Source organism: Aquarana catesbeiana, linkage group LG07, assembly GCF_042186555.1.
Source record: "Aquarana catesbeiana isolate 2022-GZ linkage group LG07, ASM4218655v1, whole genome shotgun sequence".
Classification (NCBI taxonomy): Eukaryota; Metazoa; Chordata; class Amphibia; order Anura; family Ranidae; genus Aquarana; species Aquarana catesbeiana.
The window spans coordinates 54,954,331-54,975,418 of NC_133330.1; the positions used below are offsets into that span (position 1 = coordinate 54,954,331).

The window sequence follows — 21,088 nt, forward strand, 5'->3', positions numbered from 1 at the left end:
ATGTATAATTCTCAGTTTACAAATTATGTTGGGCTTTCTATTAGGAAAGTCCAATATTGCCTGCATCCTTAAATCAGCATTAACCCAAAAGCAAACATTTATTATGTTACAGCTTACTACTTCTTAGATGTGGTGGTTGCTTTGGTTTTCTTTTTTAGGCTTTTGTTCTTTTATTTCATCTGGTGATCCCAGCCAGTATGTCTGCTGTTTTTCAAAAGAAAAAGCTCTCTTGCAGTTAGAGGGCCGAGACAAACTATTTACCAATGACAGGGTAAGACACAAAAGAAGGAGAGCACACGGGCTCCTAGAACAGGAACCTTTATTATGTGAATAAAACATAAGTAAAGTTACACTCACAATTGTAGGCATATATCATCCTAAGCATCGGCATCGTGCTGTGGATATCTCTCTCTCCTCTTCTCACTACCCTAATGATAGTTTAGTTGTCAGTTTCCATGTCAGCTGTAGCGCTGACTCTATGGGGTTGATTTACTAAAGGCAAATACTGTACAATTTGCAAATTGCAGTTGCACTCTGCAAAAGCAGTTGCTCCAGAGCTTAGTAAATGAGCAGAAGCTCTGCTGACTTCCATCATCCAATCATGTGCAAACAAAAAAGCTGTTTTATTTTTTATTTTTCTTGCACGTGATTGGGTATTCTTTTGAAAGTAAAGCTTCCCTCATTTACGAAGTCCTGGAGCAACTGCACTTGCAGTGAGCAATTGCACTTTGCAAAGTGCACAGTCTGTTTGCCTTTAGTAAATCAACCCCTATATACAGTGCCTTGAAAAAGTATTCATACCCCTTGAAATTTTCCACATTTGTCATGTTACAACCAAAAATGTGAATGTATTTTATTGGGATACAAAGTGGCACATAATTGTGAAGTAGAAGGAAAATGATAAATTGTTTTCAAATTTTTTTATCAATAAATATGTGAAAAGTGTGGCGTGCATTTGTATTCAGCCCCCCTGAGTCAATACTTTGTAGAACCACCTTTCACTGTAATTACAGCTGCAAGTATTTTTAGGGATGTCTCTACCAGCTTTGCAGATCTAGAGAGTGCTCAAGCTCTGTCAGATTGGATGGAGGGTGTATGTGAACAGCAATTTTCAAGTCTTGCCACAGATTCTCAATTGGATTTAGGTCTGGACTTTGACTGGGCCATTCTAACACATGAATATGCTTTGATCTAAATCATTCCTTTGTAGCTCTGGCTGTATGTTTAGGGTTGTTGTCCTGCTGGAAGTAGAACCTGCGCCCCAGACTCGAGTCTTTTGCAGACTCTAATGCCGCGTACACACGAGCGGACTTTACGGCAGACTTTGTCTGGCGGACTTTTCGACGGACTTTCCGAAAGAACGGACTTGCCTACACACGATCAACCAAAGTCCGATGGATTCGTACATGATGACTTACACCGGACTAAAATAAGGAAGTTGATAGCCAGTAGCCAATAGCTGCCCTAGCGTCGGTTTTTGTCCGTCGGACTAGCATACAGACGAGCGGACTTTTCGACCGGACTCAAGTCCGTCGGACAGATTTGAAACATGTTTCAAATCTAAGTCCGTCAAACTTTTGAGAAAACAAAGTCTGCTGGAGCCCACACACGATCGAATTGTCCGACGAAATCCGGTACGCCGGACCAAGTATGCCGTAAAGTTCGATGCCCTGTATTTGGCTCCATCCATCTTCCCATCAACTCTGACCAGCTTCCCTGTCCCTGCTGAAGAAAAGCATCCCCACAACATGTTGCTGCCACCACCATGTTTCACGGTGGGGATGGTGTGTTCAGGGTGATGTGCAGTGTTAGTGTTCCGCCACACATAGCATTTTGCTTTTAGGCCAAAAAGTTAAATTTTAGTCTAATCTGACCAGAGCACCTTCTTCCACATGTTTGCTGTGTCCCCCACATGGCTTCTCGCAAACTGCAAATGGGACTTCTTATAGCTTTCTTTCAACAATGACTTTCTTCTTGCCATTCTTCCATAAAGACTAGATTTGTGGAGTGCACAACTATTAGTTGTCCCGTGGACAGATTCTTCCTCCTGAGCTGTGGATCTCTGCAGCTCCTCCAGAGTTACCATGGGCCTCTTGGCTGCTTCTCTGATGAATGCTCTCCTTGCCCGGCCTGTCAGTTTAGGTGGACGGCCGTGTCTTGGTAGGATTGCAGTTCTGCCATACTCTTTCCATTTTCCGATGATGGATTGAACAGTGCTCCGTGAGATGTTCAAAGCTTGGGATATTTTTTTTTTATAACCTAATTCTGCTTTAAACTTCTCCATCACTTTATCCCTGACCTGTCTGGTGTGTTCCTTGGCCTTCATGATGCTGTTTGTTAACTAAGGTTCTCTAACAAACCTCTGAGAGTTTTAAAGAACATCTGTATTTATACGAAAATTAAATTACACACAGGTGGACTTTATATACAAATTAGGTGACTTCTGAAGGCAATTGGTTCCACTAGACTTTAGTTAGGGGTATCAGAATAAAGGGGGCTGAATACAAATACACACCACACTTTTCAGATATTTATTTATAAAATATTTTGAAAAATATTTATCATTTTCCTTCTACTTCACAATTATGTGCCACTTTGTTTTGGTCTATCACATAAAATCCCAATAAAATATATTTACGTTTTCGGTTGTAACAGGACAAAATGTGGAAAATTGAAAGGGGTATGAATACTTTTTCAAGGCTCTGTATATGCCTAAAATTATGAGTGTAACTTTACATTCGTTTTATTTATATAAAAAGATTACTGCATTAGGAGACGTGCGTGCTCTTTTTATGTCTTTTTCAGTTTCAGGCGTCCTGCTGGTTCTAAGAGCAGCAAGGCTTCCCTGGATTCAGTTTCCCTCCTGTTACAATTTGCTGAACTGTGGACTTTTGGACTGGTTTTGCAGGTCACCCTTGGCAATAGCGAGTATTACTAACATATTATGTCTAGACAGGGGTGCCTACACTGATCAGCTTTTATTCATTCATGTAAAACCTTTATCCCAAAGGAAAAAAGCATTGCTGAAACTACTTATAAAGTGTTGGAGTGCTGGAGTTTGGCTTCAATACGTTAGTGTATTTAAATCTGCTAATACGTCTAATGCCCTGTACACACGGTCGGACATTGATTGGACATTCCGACAACAAAATCCTAGGATTTTTTCCGACGGATGTTGGCTCAAACTTGTCTTGCATACACACGGTCACACAAAGTTGTCGGAAAATCTGATCGTTCTGAACACGGTAATGTAAAACACGTACGTCGGGACTATAAACGGGGCAGTAGCCAATAGCTTTCATCTCTTTATTTATTCTGAGTATGAGTGGCACTTTGTGTGTCGGATTTGTGTACACACGATCGGAATTTCCCACAACTGATTTTGTTGTCGGAAAATTTTATAGCAAGCTTTCAAACTTTGTGTGTCGGAAATTCCTATGGAAAATGTGTGATGGAGCCCACACACGATCGGAATTTCCGACAACAAGGTCCTATCACACATTTTCCATCGGAAAATCCTATCGTGTGTACGGGGCATTACGCTGCCCTTCCACCAGGCTGACAATGCTGCTATCCAATAGTGCACACTGTGCTCATTCATCCAGAGTGGAGGCACTCTATCATAGGAGGTGTGTTACTGACCAGATTACCAGGTGAAAACAGAAGGGAAAAAAGAAAACGAGGTCACCACATCTACTGTTTGGTAAGCTGCAATATATTACGTTGTTGGTTTTGGGTTGAACACCACTTTAAGCTTTTGGGCTAAAGTGAAGAGGTCTTAGAGGTAGATTCACAATAAGGGTTAGATTTACAGGCAAATTTAGATTAAGGGTTTAGATTAAGGGCAAAGGACAGTTCAGGTTAAGGCTCTATGCACACTGGGGTTATATAAAATGTCTGTTCTCTCAGGAGTAAAAAAATGCTCATATAGAGCAATTTTTGTACAAAGTTTAGACGGGTTTAGGAGAGTTTTACGTTTTTTCTACCTCCAAGCTCCAATCAGAAACGCGATCCAGAAGGTTTTTTTTTCTGTCTCTAAATGTTAAACTCAAAATATGCCTCTAAACGTCCTAATGTGCATGGACACATAGGATAACATTGAGCTGCTTCTACAGGCAGAACACAAAACTCCTGTAGATGCAACTTTTTTTAAGCCAGTGTGCATGGAGCCTAATGCCGCGTACACACGGTCGGACTTTTCGTCTACAAAAGTCCAACGGACGCTGACGGACTAAAGCTGGCTGGTAATCCGATCGTGTGTGGGCTTCTCCGGACTTTCAACGGACTTTTTCAGCCTCAAATCCGACGGACTTTAGATTTGAAACATGCTTCAAATCTTTCCGACGGACTCGAGTCCGGTCGAAAAATCCGCTCGTCTGTGTGCTAGTCTGACGGACAAAAACCCACGCTAGGACAGCTATTGGCTATTGGCTATCAACTTCCTTATTTTAGTCCGGTGTACGTCATCACGTAAGAATTCGACGGACTTTTGTGTGATCGTGTGTAGGCAAGTCTGTTCGTTAGAAAGTCCGCCGCAAGTCCGTCGAAAGTCCATCGAAAGTCTGTCGGACAGGCTGTCGGACTTTTGTAGCTGAAAAGTCCAACCGTGTGTACGCGGCATAAGGGTTACACAACGAGGTTAGTTCTGGTAAATAAGAGTTGCAAAGGTATTTTCAGGCTAAGGTTTAGTGATTAGGTTGTATTTAAAGATTATGTTCAAGTTGGTTTAAATTCAGGGTAAGATTTAGCGGTTTAGATTAAAAGTTAGGTTTAGAGGTGGGTTCAGGTTTAGAGATCATATTAAGTAAAGGGATGCATTTAAAGGTGGGTTAGTTTATGGGTAGATTCAGTTTTAGGGTTAGCATTAGAGGTCAATTCATGGTTAAAAGTTTAAAGGGCAATTCAGTTCAAGGGTTAGACTTAAAAGTCACTTCAGATTAAGTTTTAGAAGTATGTTCAAGTTAGGGTTTAGTAGTTAGATTGAAACTATTAATTGAATAGGGGGTTATTTAGAAGTTCTGTGACTAGGTTGAAGTTACCAATGATCTTACATGGTGACCAATCATGAAGACACAGTCCAAGTGCCATTAAGACAAACTATCTCTGGGGCCATTGACATTAAAGTGGATGTAAACCCGATTCATGAAATTTGAGCTGGGCACATATATCTGTAGTTTTTACTTATCTCTCTCCAAAGCACTAAGTCCCCTGTCTTTCTGCTGCTTTGTTCCTCAGTTATCAGAATGATAACTTCTGACAAGCTCTCTGACACAGGAGATAAAAGCAGCTGGACATTTGTGGGGAGTTTGCTATAAATAGATTAGCAGAGAGCTGGTCTATTCACAGCACAGCTCTGCAAGTTTCTTTCTTCTTCTGCCTATGTGGAGGGGGTGTGCCTTTCCTCCAATGAGCTGTGTTTGCAAAGACTCCCTTCCCACTGCTAAAAGAGGAAGTAAAAGTTTTCACATAATGTTCACTTTCTAAAGAATATAGCAAGGTAAAGACTGCAGTTATACATGTAAAACTTGTAGGGAGATTTGTTTCATCCCTGTATATCATCTGAGGTTGTTCTCTTCACTGGGTATAGGAGAGGGTTTACATCCACTTTATTTCTTTTTATTTATATGGGAACTCTAGCAACTAATGTACTTAGTATTATGTTTATGAGCATAACAATTTATTAATTAATTTTAAATTAGGAGGTCAAAACTGGCAATATGCATATGTCTGCCTATCTATCATTCTGTCCACATGCATCCTAAAAATAACACTTGGTGCAGCAGGCTACCGGGACCTGCTGAATTTCCCTCTAACGCATGTCCTGATGTGCCTAAAGTATTCTACAGGAAAATATGGGTATTCTTTCAAAGTGTAAAACATAAACAATGCAAAGCACACGGTGGTGATAAGTCAGCCTTTGGTCTAGAAAAGCACGGTAAACAAAGTAAAACTTTAAGAAGCTCTACATGAAAAGGAGCTTTGAAAATTTGCCAAGAAAGGTTCAAGTACAAGACAGATTAGTTTGAAAGACAGAAACATTAGATCAATAGACAGGTTAGATGGTGGGGAGGACAGAGAGGGAGAGAGAGTGGGAGAGAGAGTGGGAAAGAGAGGAAGAAACAGAAGAGAGAGGGTCAGAAGAATAGAGATGGGGGGTGGGGGTGGGGGTGGGGGGCAGGAAAGAGAAAGAAAATAAGAAAGGAAGAATGGAAGGGAAGACTAGAAAAAGCAGAAATAAGACCAAAGAGGGAAAAGTGTGTAAAATGAAAGAGGAAGGGGGAAGAGCAATTGGCATATAAAGAAGAGAGAATAGAAGAAAGAGAACAGAAGAGGCAGCAGCAGAGCAGCTCAAAATGGGGCTCCCCTCTCCCAGGCATCACTCCCCTCTCCCTGATTAGATCTTATGTTTTTCCTTACAATGCACTGCACCCCTCCCCAGGTCAAATCTATTGTCTCCCTTACCAGGCATGGCTCCCCTCTCCCTGATCAGATTTCCCTGCTTCCCTTACAAAACACAGCACTAATTTCCCAGCTCATATCTACCCTGTCTCATACTGGATACCACTCCCCTCTCCCTGATCAGATCTCCCCTCTTCCCTTACCAAGCACCATTCCCCTTTCCCAAGTTACGTCTACCCTTTCTCTTACCAGGCACAACTCCCCTCTCCCTGGTCAACTCTACCCTCTCTCTTACCTCTTTTTTTCTCTCTTTACCCTTTTTCCTTACCAGGCCCCGCACCCCTCCCCTGGTCAACTCTACCCTCTCTCTTACCAGGCACTGCTCCCCTCTCCCTGATCAGATCTCCCCACTTCCCTTACCAAGCACCGTACCCCTTTCCCAGGTCTTATCTATCTTTTCTCTTAATGGATACCACTCCCCTCTCCCTAATCAGACCTCCCCTCTTCCCTTGGCAAGGACTGTTCCCCTTTCCCAGATCACATATACCCCTCTCTTACCAGGCACCACTCCTCTCTCCCTAATTAGATCTCCCCTTTTTTCTTATCAGGCACCACACCCCTCCTCTGGTCAGATCTACCTTCTCTTTTACCAGGCACCACTCCTCTTTTTCTGATCAGATCTCCCACTTTCCCTTACCAGGCACTGGTCCCAATCCCCACGTCACATCTGCACATCTATCATCTCTCCCATCAGGCACCACTCCCCACTTCAAAGTCACATATACCTTCTCTCTTACCAGGCACTATTTCCCTCTCCAAGTTCAAATCTACCCTCTCTTACTAGGACACCATTCTCCTATCCCAGGTCACATCTACGCTCTCTCTTACAAGGGCACCAATCCCCTCTCCAAGGTCATATCTACCATCTATTGCTCCCCATCCCCTGGTAACATCTACCTTCTCCCTGACCAGGCACTGCTCCCCTTTCTTACCAGGCACAATCTACCCTCTACCCTACCAGGCACCACTCCCCTCTCTAAGGTCACCACTCCCCTCTCTTACCAGGCACCATTCCCACTTCCCCAATCACATCTTCTCTCTCTTAACAGACACTGCTCCCTTTTAACTTTTTACATTTTCCCTCTTGTTCCTTACTGCATTTCTATCTCTTGGCTCCCTACTACTTATACTCATCAAGTCACAGATGTACGAATGTCTTCTGCACAGAAATCACAACATAAAATTTGTGTAACTACAACAAAAGCATAATGTGAACCCTTTGCACTTGCGGAGTGACTGGGGAATAACATGCCAGACTGGAAAGGGATGACAGTGTCAGCTGTGAGTGAAGGGATGTGATCACAGCGACAGACAACTAAGTCTATGTATAGAGGGGATCATCCTTACACAAACAAATGCTTCGAGTGCTTAGTGTGCCCCTGACACAAATCAAGGTAGAAGCAGCCCGCTGTAATGTGTAGAACTGAGACTCGAGCTAAGGAGGTGCCTCTAACAAGTGCTCATCACAGTGTTGGACAAAGAACAGACCTACATCATTTACAATAACAATTTATACATCAGAGCTGAGCTAGACGTTTCACTTCACTGGCAGAACTGTTTTCAGAATTACCTAAAGGGGAAATCCATCTAAAGTGAATCTAAAGCCAACATTATTAGTTATGGATAGAGCAGGGAAATTATTAAACCCCAATCAGACTCTGTTTTTGCTGTCTTTGTCCCACTGGGCAGGTTACCTTTACTTCCTGTCCCAGAAACACAACAGGAAGTGAAAATCTTTCCAAAGTAAGAGGAAATCCTCAATGAGATAGCTGCCACCGGAGCAGGAATCACCAATGGAAGCATTTTCCTATGTCTTTGTACCAGTGACAACTAGATTGTCATCACCATAAAGATATGAATCTCACCAGTGGGGGCACAGGCAGCAATGAACACCTGACATGGGTACCAACTGTTCTGTATGCTTTTCAAAACTAATAAAAACCTATAGACCTAGGTGTTAAACACCAACTGTTCTGGCTTGTATTTGGCTTTCATATATGGCTATGAAAACAATCTTTCTGTAATGGATAAGTAAACAAGAGAGGGGCTGAATTATTTACCTTGAAAAGGCTACTTCTGTGCTAGTCACATGACATGACCTTAGGTCATGTGATCTCAGTGAAGGGAAGGATGAACCAAACTGAACTCTGAACCTGTCCTAACATCGGCAAATGTAAAAGCTTGCCCAATGTGTCAGGACCACTAGAAGAAAGTCAAACAGCATTTTTCGGCAAAACTCTTAACATAGTTTTATGTTACCAAAACTGCCCACGTTGCTAAAATCTAGTGGTGTTTCAAAAAAGTGATGAATTCCTTATTGTAAAGAAAAAAGAGCACTTATACAGGCATCTCAAATCGGAAGAATTGCAGTTTAAAAAAGCTATATCCGGGAAAAGCCTAGGCCTGGGCTATGCAAATAAAGTATTTTTCCAAGCTATGAGTAAGCATCTATTGATGTGAAACGCATTAGCTACTGCTATACACGGTTTCTGTGAAGTGGCTGTTTTTGGATTTTAATTATTTACAAATAAAGATGTCTTTCTGTGGAGTGCAGCAGTCCAGGATTTTTTCATTTCCATAGACTTATGCAAAGTCTGCACCTGCAATCAATTCTAGAGAGTGGTAGCACTCAGACGAGGTCCGGAGGCTTGGTGAGCGGCATATCCTTTCGGAAAGTATTTTTCCATGCTGATTCTGGGGCTGCATTGCTGAATATTTTTGTAATTAAATATTTTATAGACATCGCCCTGTAAAAAAACAGGGAACTAACTTGCTTGAAGCTGAACTCTACAGCCCTCTCCTGAGTGGGGCTGCAAAGATGGTCTATTCTGCACTTAAGTACGCATTATCATAGATGCTAAATACCACACAGGTTAGTAAAGTTCACAGACTGCCATGTTGAAGACAAAGAACAAGTGGAAATGAGGCGCTGGATTCAAATGATCAGATGATTGGTCAGATTGTGATAAGGCATAATGGCTCTAGTGGAACCACTCTAGACCAAAGCATATTGTCCCTCAAACAGGGGGGCCAGTTTTTAAAATTCACGTACGGTATATAGTCTGAAAGTGCCAAACAAACTGTTTGAAAGTCTAAAAACATTAATATCAGTACTGATTCACAAATAACTTAGAAAAGCCAATGTGATTTGGGGCTCAAAGACCTCTCCCTTGTTTGAGGCATAACTATAATGGGTAATCATAAGGGCTCAAAAATTACACAAAGCACCAATTATTATAATAAAAAAAAGTGGGTCAGCAAAAATGCTGTGCGTTGGCTGTTCTATGTTGTCATCTGTGAATCAAAATTATATCAAATGTTTTTGGACTCTAATTCCCCGTACACACTATCGGACTTTCCGACAACAAAACCATGGAATTTTGTTCGAAAGTTGTTGGCTCCAACTTGTCTTGCATACACACGGTCACACAAATGTTGGCCAACAATTACGAACGTAGTGACGTACAAGATGTACGGCGAGCCGATAAAAAGGAAGTTCAATATTTATGTGATATCTCCATTACGAACTAGTTTTACAAGACCGAGCGCTTTCGGCTCATACTTGATTCCGAGCATGCGTGGACTTTTGTACGACAGACTTGTGTACACACGATCGGAAAGTCCGACAACAAAAATTTGTTGGTGGAAAATTTAAGAATGTTCGATGGAGCATACACACGGTCGGACTTTCCACCAACAAGCTCACATCCAACATTTGTTGTCGTAAAATCCGATCGTGTGTACGGGGTATTAGTCTATTTGTTTGCTGTTCTTATTGGATTTTATACAGATTAGAACCCAGGGCTGTGTGAAGTCTGACCCCTTATCTGAAACCTGTCATGGCTGAGGTGGACAGGTGGCTAGGGACAGAGCTGCCATAGATGCTTCAAGAATTGAATGGGCATTTTATGGTCTCAGATCTCACATAGCACTGGCTACCTGTGGTGTACACAGCCTGGGACTGGACCTGTAAAGTCCTGGCCAGGGCTATGCAAAGGAAGACTCCATGTTGGTTATGAGACTGTGGAGCTATATGTTTTCATATCCATTATAAGAGACATCACCATCATAAAAGCAGTAAACCAAATATCTTGAAGCTGCTGTCATTTGCATAGTTCCAGGACTAAAGCCCTCCACTGTGCAAAATTGTGGAAGGGGGAAGGGTGAACAAGAGTCAGGTTCATGCAGCATATAAGTACACAATGCCATAGGTAGTAAATTCTCCACAGGTTAGGGGAAACCTGACGGGTTGTCTTTAGTGAACACTACAAGTGACTAAAAAGCTTTCTCCCAGAATCAGTGGAAATTAGTTCAGCTTTATCTTGGAGAACTTTGAAAAATTCATCCCAATGCAAATAGATGCCAAAATTATGTCAGCACTATTTGTCTTCTCCAGCTCTGAAATATTTATAATCTCTAATGAGAAGACAAAGCTCCAGCCAAGACTATAACATGGTCTGCAATCTGTATTCTTCTAAGGAGTTCAGACACAGCAGAGTGATCTTACCAAGGTAGTTATCATCTTCTGGTTTTCCTGAGTAGCTGTGCTGTCGCACATCGATGTTGGTAGCACCGGCCGGAATACGCACCACAGTATTGTAACCTGGAAGACACAAAAGAGCCGAAGCTGATTAATGAGCCGGATGTGCTCCACAAAGCCTGTTTGATTTACATGGCTGCCAAATGCATGTAGCATAACTTCAAAACACAACTTTCTATGGTAAAAGGGAACAAAGGAATAGAAATCGTCATTTAAGAGGCTATATCTAAATGAGGACAGTGATCCATGCAATCCTGTCTGAAAATGTTTTAATAAGACATTATGTCATCTTTTTCATCATGTCTTAAAGTGAACCTCCGCCCAGATTATGGACACATTCATATTCTTAAAGCTGACCTTGCAGTAAAAAGCAAGGTCTGCTTAAAGTGATTCTAAAGGTTTTTTACCTTCATGCATTGTATGTATGAAGGTAAAAAACCTTCAGTATGCAGCCCCTGCTTATGAACACACAGATCGGCTTGGGAGGGAGCACGCACAAGTGCCCCCATAGCATCCAATTCGCAATAGTGTGAACCCAGCCTAAACTGCGTGGAGTCCATAGGCGGGTGCCTATTTGGTAATCAGGCACTGGTCCCTGTGACATATAATGTACATGTGAAAGAACTGTAAACAAATTAGGAGCAGTGCGTATCATCCATCATGATGCAGGAGGACAACATAGTTTCCACTTACTCTCAACTATGCTGATGAAGGATGGGAACAGACAAATTATTTTCATTGTCCAGTTTTAGACTTAGCTTACTTTGCATATTAAACAATAAAACAAGGCAAAGCATTAATTAAATTTCTGTTTACCTACCATAATGTACTAAACTATGCGTTCCTTCTATGGGTTTACAGGATGAATTGTCTCCACCACAAACTCCACACTTATCTCTTCTGGCTTTTGAGTTTAGGACATGATCACAACCAGCTTGCTTTAAAAAAAAGATAGAGAGAAGAGCCAAGAAAAATAAGTACAGTACATCCTGTGCTTAGGTTATACTCTACACAAACACCAATAAATAAAAGCTAGCCAGAGGTTCTATCCCTTCCCACTCTATCCGAAGCTAGAGAAAAAGTTTGGGCTGAATTTCTACTTCAACTAGACTCACGAAAATACACACAGCCATCATGATCAGTCTCTGACAATGTCCAGCAGTTTTGGTTCAGAGGAAGGAAAGTCAAAACCTTATGTGCAACTGTGACCAATTTAACTCCATGATGGAAAAAAATCTTACCTGACCCCACAATGGCTGTTGTACCTTTTCTCAGGGCCAATAACAATTAAGAATCCTATGACTATGGCAGCACTTCCAATAACAAGCAGTCCCCTTCAGCAATCCTGATTCCAGATAAGGGCTCAGATTTCGCACAATTCTTAGCTCTCTTATGGTAGTTAATGAACTATAGGCTATAAATCACCGAAAGGCTCCCCTTTAGAAAAGAATCTGTCACAGCTGATGTTACTTAAGGAGTATATAATGTCTTACATGCTGTGAGCCCTTCATGGCTTCAACATTATCTGATTCCCAAATTGTGCATTAGTTTTGGGGCAATGAACAGCACTCAACTGGATGATATTTAGCTTGATTGCCCAGAAACTAGTACCCACTCCTGGAGTTTGTGGATTGGTATATTGCTAAGACGTTTTTCATTAGGTTAACGGGACACCTACTTTTTGGCTCTTTCAAAGAACTTCAATAAGGATTTGCCACGGTATTCCCAAATGCACCTCAGTATTCGGAGGTTCCAATTCTAACCTATTTGGTTTGAATGTGGTCAGGTTTTTCCTGTCTTCTGTGACTTCACTGTGGTGATTTCCTCTAACTTCCTGTCCTTGTGACACCTGGGGAATCTCTAGATCTCCTAATCTGACTAAAAAGAAGTGTGTTTATTGTTGTCTCATTGGAGAAATTTTCCATCACTTTCTTTGACCCTTCACTAGAGCAGGATGTGTGGGAACATCTACATTGAGAATAAATGTTATAATTACAGCCTGGAAAGAGTTAATCATTATAAAAGCCTCAAGGCCATCGTATAATATGAACTGTGATTGACATAGGGGTATGTCGCCCTTTCTCTCGAACTTTAGTACAATAGTTCTTTTCAGGGTGACTCACAACAAAACTGGAACATTTACATAAGATCGTTCAAACAAAAGAGCTGAAACGTTAACCTAAAATGCAGTATTGCACATTTCAACAAAAATGATTTTCCATTGAAATCCTATAGAAATTGTTATTTACAGATGCATGAATTATAGGAATTAAAAATCCAACAGTAAAAGAAAAGCTGAACGAAATGTAAAAATGCAAAATGATAAGTCATAAAAATGAAAAGTAAACTGCAAAAATGCTTAAAATATTGTAGACAACTACGACTGGCAAACCTGTGCAGAAGAACAGACACCTTTGGCCTCCCAACAGTAAACTATTTCTTAGTGGCATCGTTGGAGACCCAACATCCCAAACACGGGAAGCCAGGAAGAGAGAAAAACTCTCCCTCTCCATACCCACCTACCCCCCTCCAATCCAACCCCATCAAACCCCCCCCCTCCTTTTTTTCCTTTTCTTCCCCATACACTCCTCTCATATCCTACCCACTCTAACTTCCTCCAATCTCCCCTGTAAAAAGACAAAATTTGGAAAGCGGCAGTTGCTAGCCATGAGCTGAGTATGCGGGACCCAATAGTGAGATCTAAATCTTATGCAGCGGTCCCATCTTTCAATGTCTTTATTTTTTTTGTTTTTTTCTGTGTGTGCCACTGCGAAAGTCTATGGGCTATATTTATTAGCTCACGGGGACCACAGTATGAAATTCAGCAATGCACAAATCAAGTGAGTAACTATTTACCCGACACAGTCCTTGCACGCAGATGTCATTTGTGTCTGGTCCGCATGACGTCCCATCTATTACTCTGTCCCTGAGCTGATAATAGGCTGTGCTTCCTGCCACGCGGCAAAACAGTTTACAGCGATCCTTCATTAGAACTGCGGACAGTGAGGAAACAGTTTGTCAATAGCATTTCATTTCAGCAACACGAGTGGAAGAGGCACTCTGGGCACTACTTACTTCCGCTGTACTTTGGCACCCAGCGAACGTTCGGAGGTAGACCATTGATATTAAAATGCTTTCCATCAAACTCAGCACACTGTTCTTCACGAAAGTCCCTCTTTTGCTTAGTGCAAGGTTCAGTGTTGCAGGATTTAAATTTCATTCGGCGTCCCACGCAGTATTTGCCACCATTTCTTGGTCTGGAGATAAAAACAAATAATGTTTCTGGATACACTGTGATATAAATTTTCAATATATCCACCTGTTCACACCTTTGGCCTTGAAAAATGCTCACCAAAGATAGTTATATGTACAAATCTCCTTACAGGACCCATAGATAAAACAGCCCAAGTGTGCCCATAGACATTAGGGTGGTTGTGTATGTCAATGTGATGTGATCAGACTAACCTAAGGCTAAATACTCTGCAGAGCACTGCAGAACATTACAATCAACATGTATGCTCAGCTATGCCAAGTAACATCTATTAAGTAGACCTAAACCCATTGATTTAACAGTTTCCCAAAACTGTTACATTCAGGGCATACTGCGAATAAATACTGTTACATTTGCTTGTGCTCTCAACTGAACGATCAAGTTTTCAAATGGCTGATGCCATAATTGATCACACGTGCGGCATGACGACAACTGCAAATCAAACAGAGGTTAGGATGGCAGCTTCTTTGGCTGTAAGGGATAGGAGAGGTTAGTTCCACTTTTAGGCAATGCAGAATGGAGGTAAGCAGACAATCCTAACACTAGCTCTGGGGAAACAATAGCAATCAGGCAAGAAATTCTAACCTTTTCAATGGTTTGTACCCCTAAGAGCAGCAACTGTCAGGAATACCTGGATCGCAGGACTGGCAGAACAGAATTACAATTCCTTTAGTGAATAACACAGTTATCATACACGTATTTCGGTTAAACATGTTCCTGTTTGCCAGGTGTTCATTTATAATTCACTTGGGAATGGCTATATAAATAGGCCCAAATGATTGGAACATGAAAAGAAATAGATACATCATGTTCAAAGAAACAGTAATAGTACTTGTGTGTAAGGTGTTCTTACTCTGGTCTGTTGCACTCCCGGATGGCGGTTTTAATTCCCCCGCTGCAAGATCTGGAACAAGCCCCAAAAGGGCTCCATGACCCCCATGAGCCATCGATAACGGAGGAATCGCGCTCTTTCGGGATGCACACGCCATACCTGCAGTGCTGTGGTGAGGATAAACAGAGGTAATACAGATGTAATACACTGTGCTGTCTGCAAGGCATAAGCAATGGAAGTAGTCAACTGTGAAGAAATCATGTTTTATTTACAGGTTCTCACACAACTCTGCTTCTGAGAATATAAATGATTTATTCATATTTACCCTTGTTTGAGGTGAATAGTACATAAAAAATGTTCTCTGTAGAAATAATGACTGTGGAAATCAGGTTAAAATTATGTTTTCTGTTTAATAATGTTTATGGAAGTTTTATCAGAAGTACAGTATAAGAAGTACAGAAAACAGCCAAAGTTAGAAAGTTACATGGCCAGGGTTTCAATACAGCTTTTATAGCCACATATTGGAACAAATATTCATAGTTTTAAAAAACCTGTGGATTACAACCAGGAGGGTCACAGACTTGCCTATGGGCAGAAAAAAAGGTGCAAGAGGGGGTAGAGTGGTAGAGAAAAGGTGGGGGAAAGTACTTAAGGGGATCTGTGGTCAGGGGGCTATCACGAGTCATATGGGCCAGTCTAGGAAATCATCATTAAAGCAGACCTTCAACCTCCACATCCTGTTTTTAACATTTCACTCCTACACCTTCTCTCAGAATTAGATTTTTAAAAATTACTTTTTAGGGGAACACGTCTGGATTTTCAACTAGATGATGTACAGCTGCCTGCAGGCTCCAGGGATACTTATGTCATGCACCCCAGGAGAACTCAGGGTCCTCAACAGCACAAGCACAGCGGCATATTACCCACAAGGGCGGGGGTTGGTTATCTCTTTTTTATGTTTTGCAGCTGGCCCAATAGTGCCATCAGGGGACAGGCTGTAAAGAACCCAGAAGAGATAATTGGATGATGTCAAAAAAGAAGGAGACAGATATGGACCAGGCAAGCAACAGCAAAGCGGAGGATCCATACAAAACACAGCTGGATTCGCTGAGCATGTGAGTGGATATCCCAGTAAAAAAAAGTAAGAGGAAGAAAAAAAAGAAAATTTCTCTATAGAGCAGAAAGGGTTGGGAGGAGTGGCCAAAGTCTGAGAGTAGGTAATGTTGGATCCCTGGGGACCATATACCAGGAAGCCATTCTATCGATCCTTATAGCAGTAATTGTATCATTAGTTATCATCCAAGCAAATCTGTGGTCAGGAGACTACTCCAAGTCATGTACCATTCTAGAGATTCATCATTAAGGTTTAGGAGGCAGCAGTCAAAGTCTGGGGGTAGGTTATGTTGGATGCATGGGGACCCTACATTCCTAGAGAGGTTATCGTTCAGTATAGCAGTATTTGTATTGATAGTCATCATTCAAGGGGATCTCTGGTCAGGAGGCTACTCTAAGTCATCCGGACCATTCTAGAGATTCATCATTAAGGTTTAGGAGGCAGCAGTCAAAGTCTGGGGGTAGGTTATGTTGGATGCATGGGGACTTCACCTTCTTAGAGAGGTTATCGTTCAGTATAGCAGCGATTGTATTGATAGTCATCATCCAAGGGGATCTGTGGTCAGGAGACTACTCCAAGTTATCTTGAACATTCTAGAGATTCATTGGGAGGCAGCAGTCACAGTCTGGAGGTAGGTTATGTTGGATACATGGGGACCCCACCTTCCTAGAGAGGTTATCGTTCAGTATAGCAGTAATTGTATTGATAGTCATCATCTAAAGGAATCTCTGGTCAGGAGGCTACTACAAGTCATCTGGACCATATCTAGAGATTCATCATTAAGGTTTACAAGGCAGCAGTCAAAGTCTGGGGATAGGTTATGTTGGATCCATGGGGACCCACCATTCCTAAAGAGGGCCATTCTATCATTCAGTAGAGCAGTAATTTTATTGATAGCCATCATCCAAGGGGATCTCTGGTCAGGAGACTACCCCTACTGAAATTCTAGGGAATCATCATTAAGGTTTAGGAGGTAGCAGTCAAAGTCTGGGTGTAGGTTATGTTGGATCCATGGGGATTGGCCTTACTCAAACAGGACCATTTTATGATTCAGTTAGACAGTAACTGTATTGTATGACACTGTATTTAAGATAGTGGATTAAATGATGTTTTCTACAGTCAAATGATAGTGCATCTTTGAAATCTGAGGGGTGAATTGTTACATGGTGCCTGCAGTTACAGAGGTCAATAAAAGCTTGTTTTAAAGCTCACTTACTGCTTGGAAAGAATATGAAAATACATATCAATAGCTATTCATTAAATTAGAATGGCAGTCCAACTAACCTAACCAGGGCACTGAAAGTTTCTGTATCGTAGTGTACTACAACGCCTGGATGTGAACCATGTCTAGTTCAATGTGTTTTGTGGAGTGTTGGCATCCTATTCAAAAGGAATGGGTTGCCTAACACAATGAATGTTACATACAGTACATGTGTGTCACCACAATGCAAAAAATAATACTGGGAGTATGCTATAGGCCGCCTAACCTGAGGGAAGAAGGGGAGACAGATCTCCTATCACAATTTGGATTAGCAGCAAGGATAGGAAGTGTTATCATAACGGGGGATTTTAACTATCCAGACATAGACTGGGCGGAGGAAACCGCGCATTCATCTAAGGCTCGCCAGTTCCTAAATGTCTTGCAGGACAATTTTATGGGTCAGATGGTAGACGCACCAATTAGAAATAAAGCGTTACTGGATCTACTGATTACCAACAATACAGACTTGATCACGGATATGGAAATACGGGGCAATTTAGGTAACAGCAATCACAGGTCAATTGGCTTCAGTATAAATCACACAAATAGGAAACATAAGGGGAATACAAAGACACTGAGCCAACTTCCCTAAACTATGAACCTTGCTAGAAGGCATAAATTGGGATAAAATATGAGGAACAAAGAACACGGAGGAGAAATGGGTTTGCTTTAAGAGCATATTAAATAAGGGCATTAGCCAATGCATCCCATTGGGTAAAAAATTTAAAAGAGCGAACAAAAGTCCTGGGTGGCTTAACTCAAATGTAAAAAATGCATATAAAAGCAAAGGAGAAGGCCTTCAAAAAATACAAGGTTGAGGGATCATCATCAGCATTCAGACTTTATAAAGAATGCAACAAGAAATGTAAGGGTGCAATAAGGACGGCTAAGATAGAACATGAAAGACACATAGCGGAGGAGAGCAAAAAAAATCCCAAGAAATTCTTTAAGTGTGTAAACAGTAAAAAAGGGAGGACAGACCATATTGGCCCCATAAAGAATGAGGACGGACATCTGGTTACAAAGGATGGGGAAATGGCGAAGGTATTGAATTTATTTTTCTCCTCAGTCTTTATAAGGGCATCGAGGGGCTTCAGTAACCAGAACTGCAGTGTTTATCCTCATGACACATCACAGGAAGCACCTCCATGGTTAACAGAGGACAGAACTAAAATTAGACTTGGGAAACTTAACATTAATAAATCACTGGGCCCAGATGGCTTGCACCCGAGGGTACTTAGGGAACTCAGTCAAGTAATTGCCAGACCATTGTTCCTAATTTTTACTGACAGTCTACTGACTGGAATGGTACCAGCTGATTGGAGAAAAGCCAATGTAGCACCAATATTTAAAAAGGGCCCAAAGTACATCCTTGGGAATTACAGACCAGTTAGCCTAACATCAATAGTATGTAAACTCTTGGAGAGGATGATAAGCAATGCCAAGCTGCTGCTAACAAAGCAAACAAAATATTGGCATGCATTAAAAAGAGGATCAACTCCAGAGATAAAACAATAATCCTCCCGCTCTACAAGACTCTGGTCCGGCCGCAGCTAGAGTATGCTGTCCAGTTCTGGGCACCAGTTCTCAGGAAGGATGTACTGGAAATGGAGCAAGTACAAAGAAGGGCAACAAAACTAATAAAGGGTTTGGAGGATATTAGTTATGAAGAAAGGTTGCGAGCACTGAACTTATTCTCTCTGGAGAAGAGACACTTGAGAGGAGATATGATTTCAATATACAAATACCATACTGGTGACCCCACAATAGGGATAAAACTTTTTCGTAGAAGGGAGTTTAACAAAACTTGTGGCCACTCATTAAATTTAGAAGAAAAGAGGTTTAACCTTAGACTACGTAGAGGGTTCTTTACTGTAAGAACGGCAAGGATGTGGAATTCCCTTCCACAGGCGGTGGTCTCAGCGGGGAGCATTGATAGTTTCAAGAAACTATTAGATAAGCACCTGAACGACCGCAACATACAGGGATATACAATGTAATACTGACATATAATCACACACATAGGTTGGACTTGATGGACTTGTGTCTTTTTTCAACTTCACCAACTATGTAACTATGTAAATGCAGTAACGCATAATGGCTCTTAGACTATAAAAATATAAATAAGGCTCAGTAAGGAATAACTGAGTGGAATGCATAAGTCAGTATCAATGGCGACCCTAGGGGGGGGCAGAGGGGGCCCTGACCCCCCCAAAATTATGCTGTGCCCCACCATCTCCCTCTTAGACAAAAAAATCAATGTCTAAGAGGGAGAGAGTCCCCAGTCAGCTCCTGCGGGTGATTCCTCCCCCCTCCCCTGCTCGCTGACACTGCATAATGCGAGCGTTCACAAAACCACGGCCGCCTGATCTGCTCCTTCACCTGCATCCTCATTGGCAGGGAGAAGAGCGAGTTGCAGGAAGGACTCCACCAGGACTTTCAGTTACTGAAAAAACAGACTGATTTCTCCCGTCCTTAGGACAGGAGGACCAGCCTGTAAATTCCAAGAGATGCCAGACCAGCGCTGTCAATAGCAGGGGCAGGACAGCAAGAGGAGGCTGGGGAACCCCACAGTGGCAGAACACCAGGGCCCGGAGGCAAGACAACCTTTGCAACCCTGATAGTTCTCCCACTGCTTTGGATCCTTATATTTTCTTGATATGCTGGTGACATATATCTCTTGTTTTCTGCCACCCTGGGGGACCCCAATACAGTAGGAAGGGAGCTCACTGCAGAACATGTGAAAGGGCCCGTTGTGGGGTCGTAGTAAAGGGCCCCAGGATATATATATATATATATATATATATATATATATATATATATATATATATGCATTTTATAGTTGCCCCCTACTTTTGTCCCTGTCCCCCCATGTGCCCCCCCTAAATTTGAAAGCTGGAGACGCCACTGGTCAGTATACACAGAGCAGGAACAGGTAAGAGTCTGCAATGACAATTGCTAAAATCCCTGTAATGTATTTAATTATGGTAGAAAGGTCTTTCTTTCTAAATGAAGAATTCCACTGAGTGCAGAATCTTCATGTTTGACTGATGCGTTCCTTTAAAGAATGTGATTATATTTCCTAATTTCAGCAATGCAGGAATCAGATTGCGCTGATAAAGCCAGTGCAGCTTCCTTTACAATACAGGAGAGTTTCATTTGATTAATGAGACACCAGAGCTCCATTACTACTTATATGGCCAAGGTAGTTTCAATAATCCCCAGGAAGAAGCTGACAGCTCCATCAGTCAGACCTGCATATGGAAGATTGAACTGAAACAATGGCTTGGCCAGGCTACTTGTTGGAATGCACAAGTAACAATATACCTATCACCTGTTAAATGATCAATAGGTAAAATACCTGCAGAGATTAGAATACAGCCCTGACTTTACTTGTTACGTATTAATAGAGCAACCAGTTAATTATGGACTACTAAGGCAAATTAATAGCATTTAGACAATCGTAAAACACCATATGTGGCTGTACTCATGTAAACGCTGACTGCTTCTTCATTGCATATGGTTTACTTCACAAATGTGGAAGTGGCAGGTTTAAAGGAATACGTCGCATGCAGAAGCAAACCGCATTTACATTAGTATGACAGAATACA

At 41.7% G+C, this 21,088-nt stretch overlaps 1 protein-coding gene across 2 annotated transcripts in view; it reads right to left on the reverse strand.

The window, feature by feature from the left end:
- The window catches only part of ADAMTS9 (ADAM metallopeptidase with thrombospondin type 1 motif 9), a 366,908-nt gene that overhangs the window by 208,760 nt on the left and 137,060 nt on the right, over positions 1 to 21,088 (reverse strand). For both annotated transcript variants that reach the window (XM_073592184.1, XM_073592185.1), the window contains exons 12-16: positions 15,124 to 15,269; positions 14,075 to 14,256; positions 13,856 to 13,992; positions 11,820 to 11,937; positions 10,967 to 11,062 (exon numbers count right to left, since the gene is read on the reverse strand). In XM_073592184.1, coding sequence (XP_073448285.1) covers positions 10,967 to 11,062; positions 11,820 to 11,937; positions 13,856 to 13,992; positions 14,075 to 14,256; positions 15,124 to 15,269 — 679 coding nt within the window. The remainder of the gene's footprint in view (positions 1 to 10,966; positions 11,063 to 11,819; positions 11,938 to 13,855; positions 13,993 to 14,074; positions 14,257 to 15,123; positions 15,270 to 21,088) is intronic.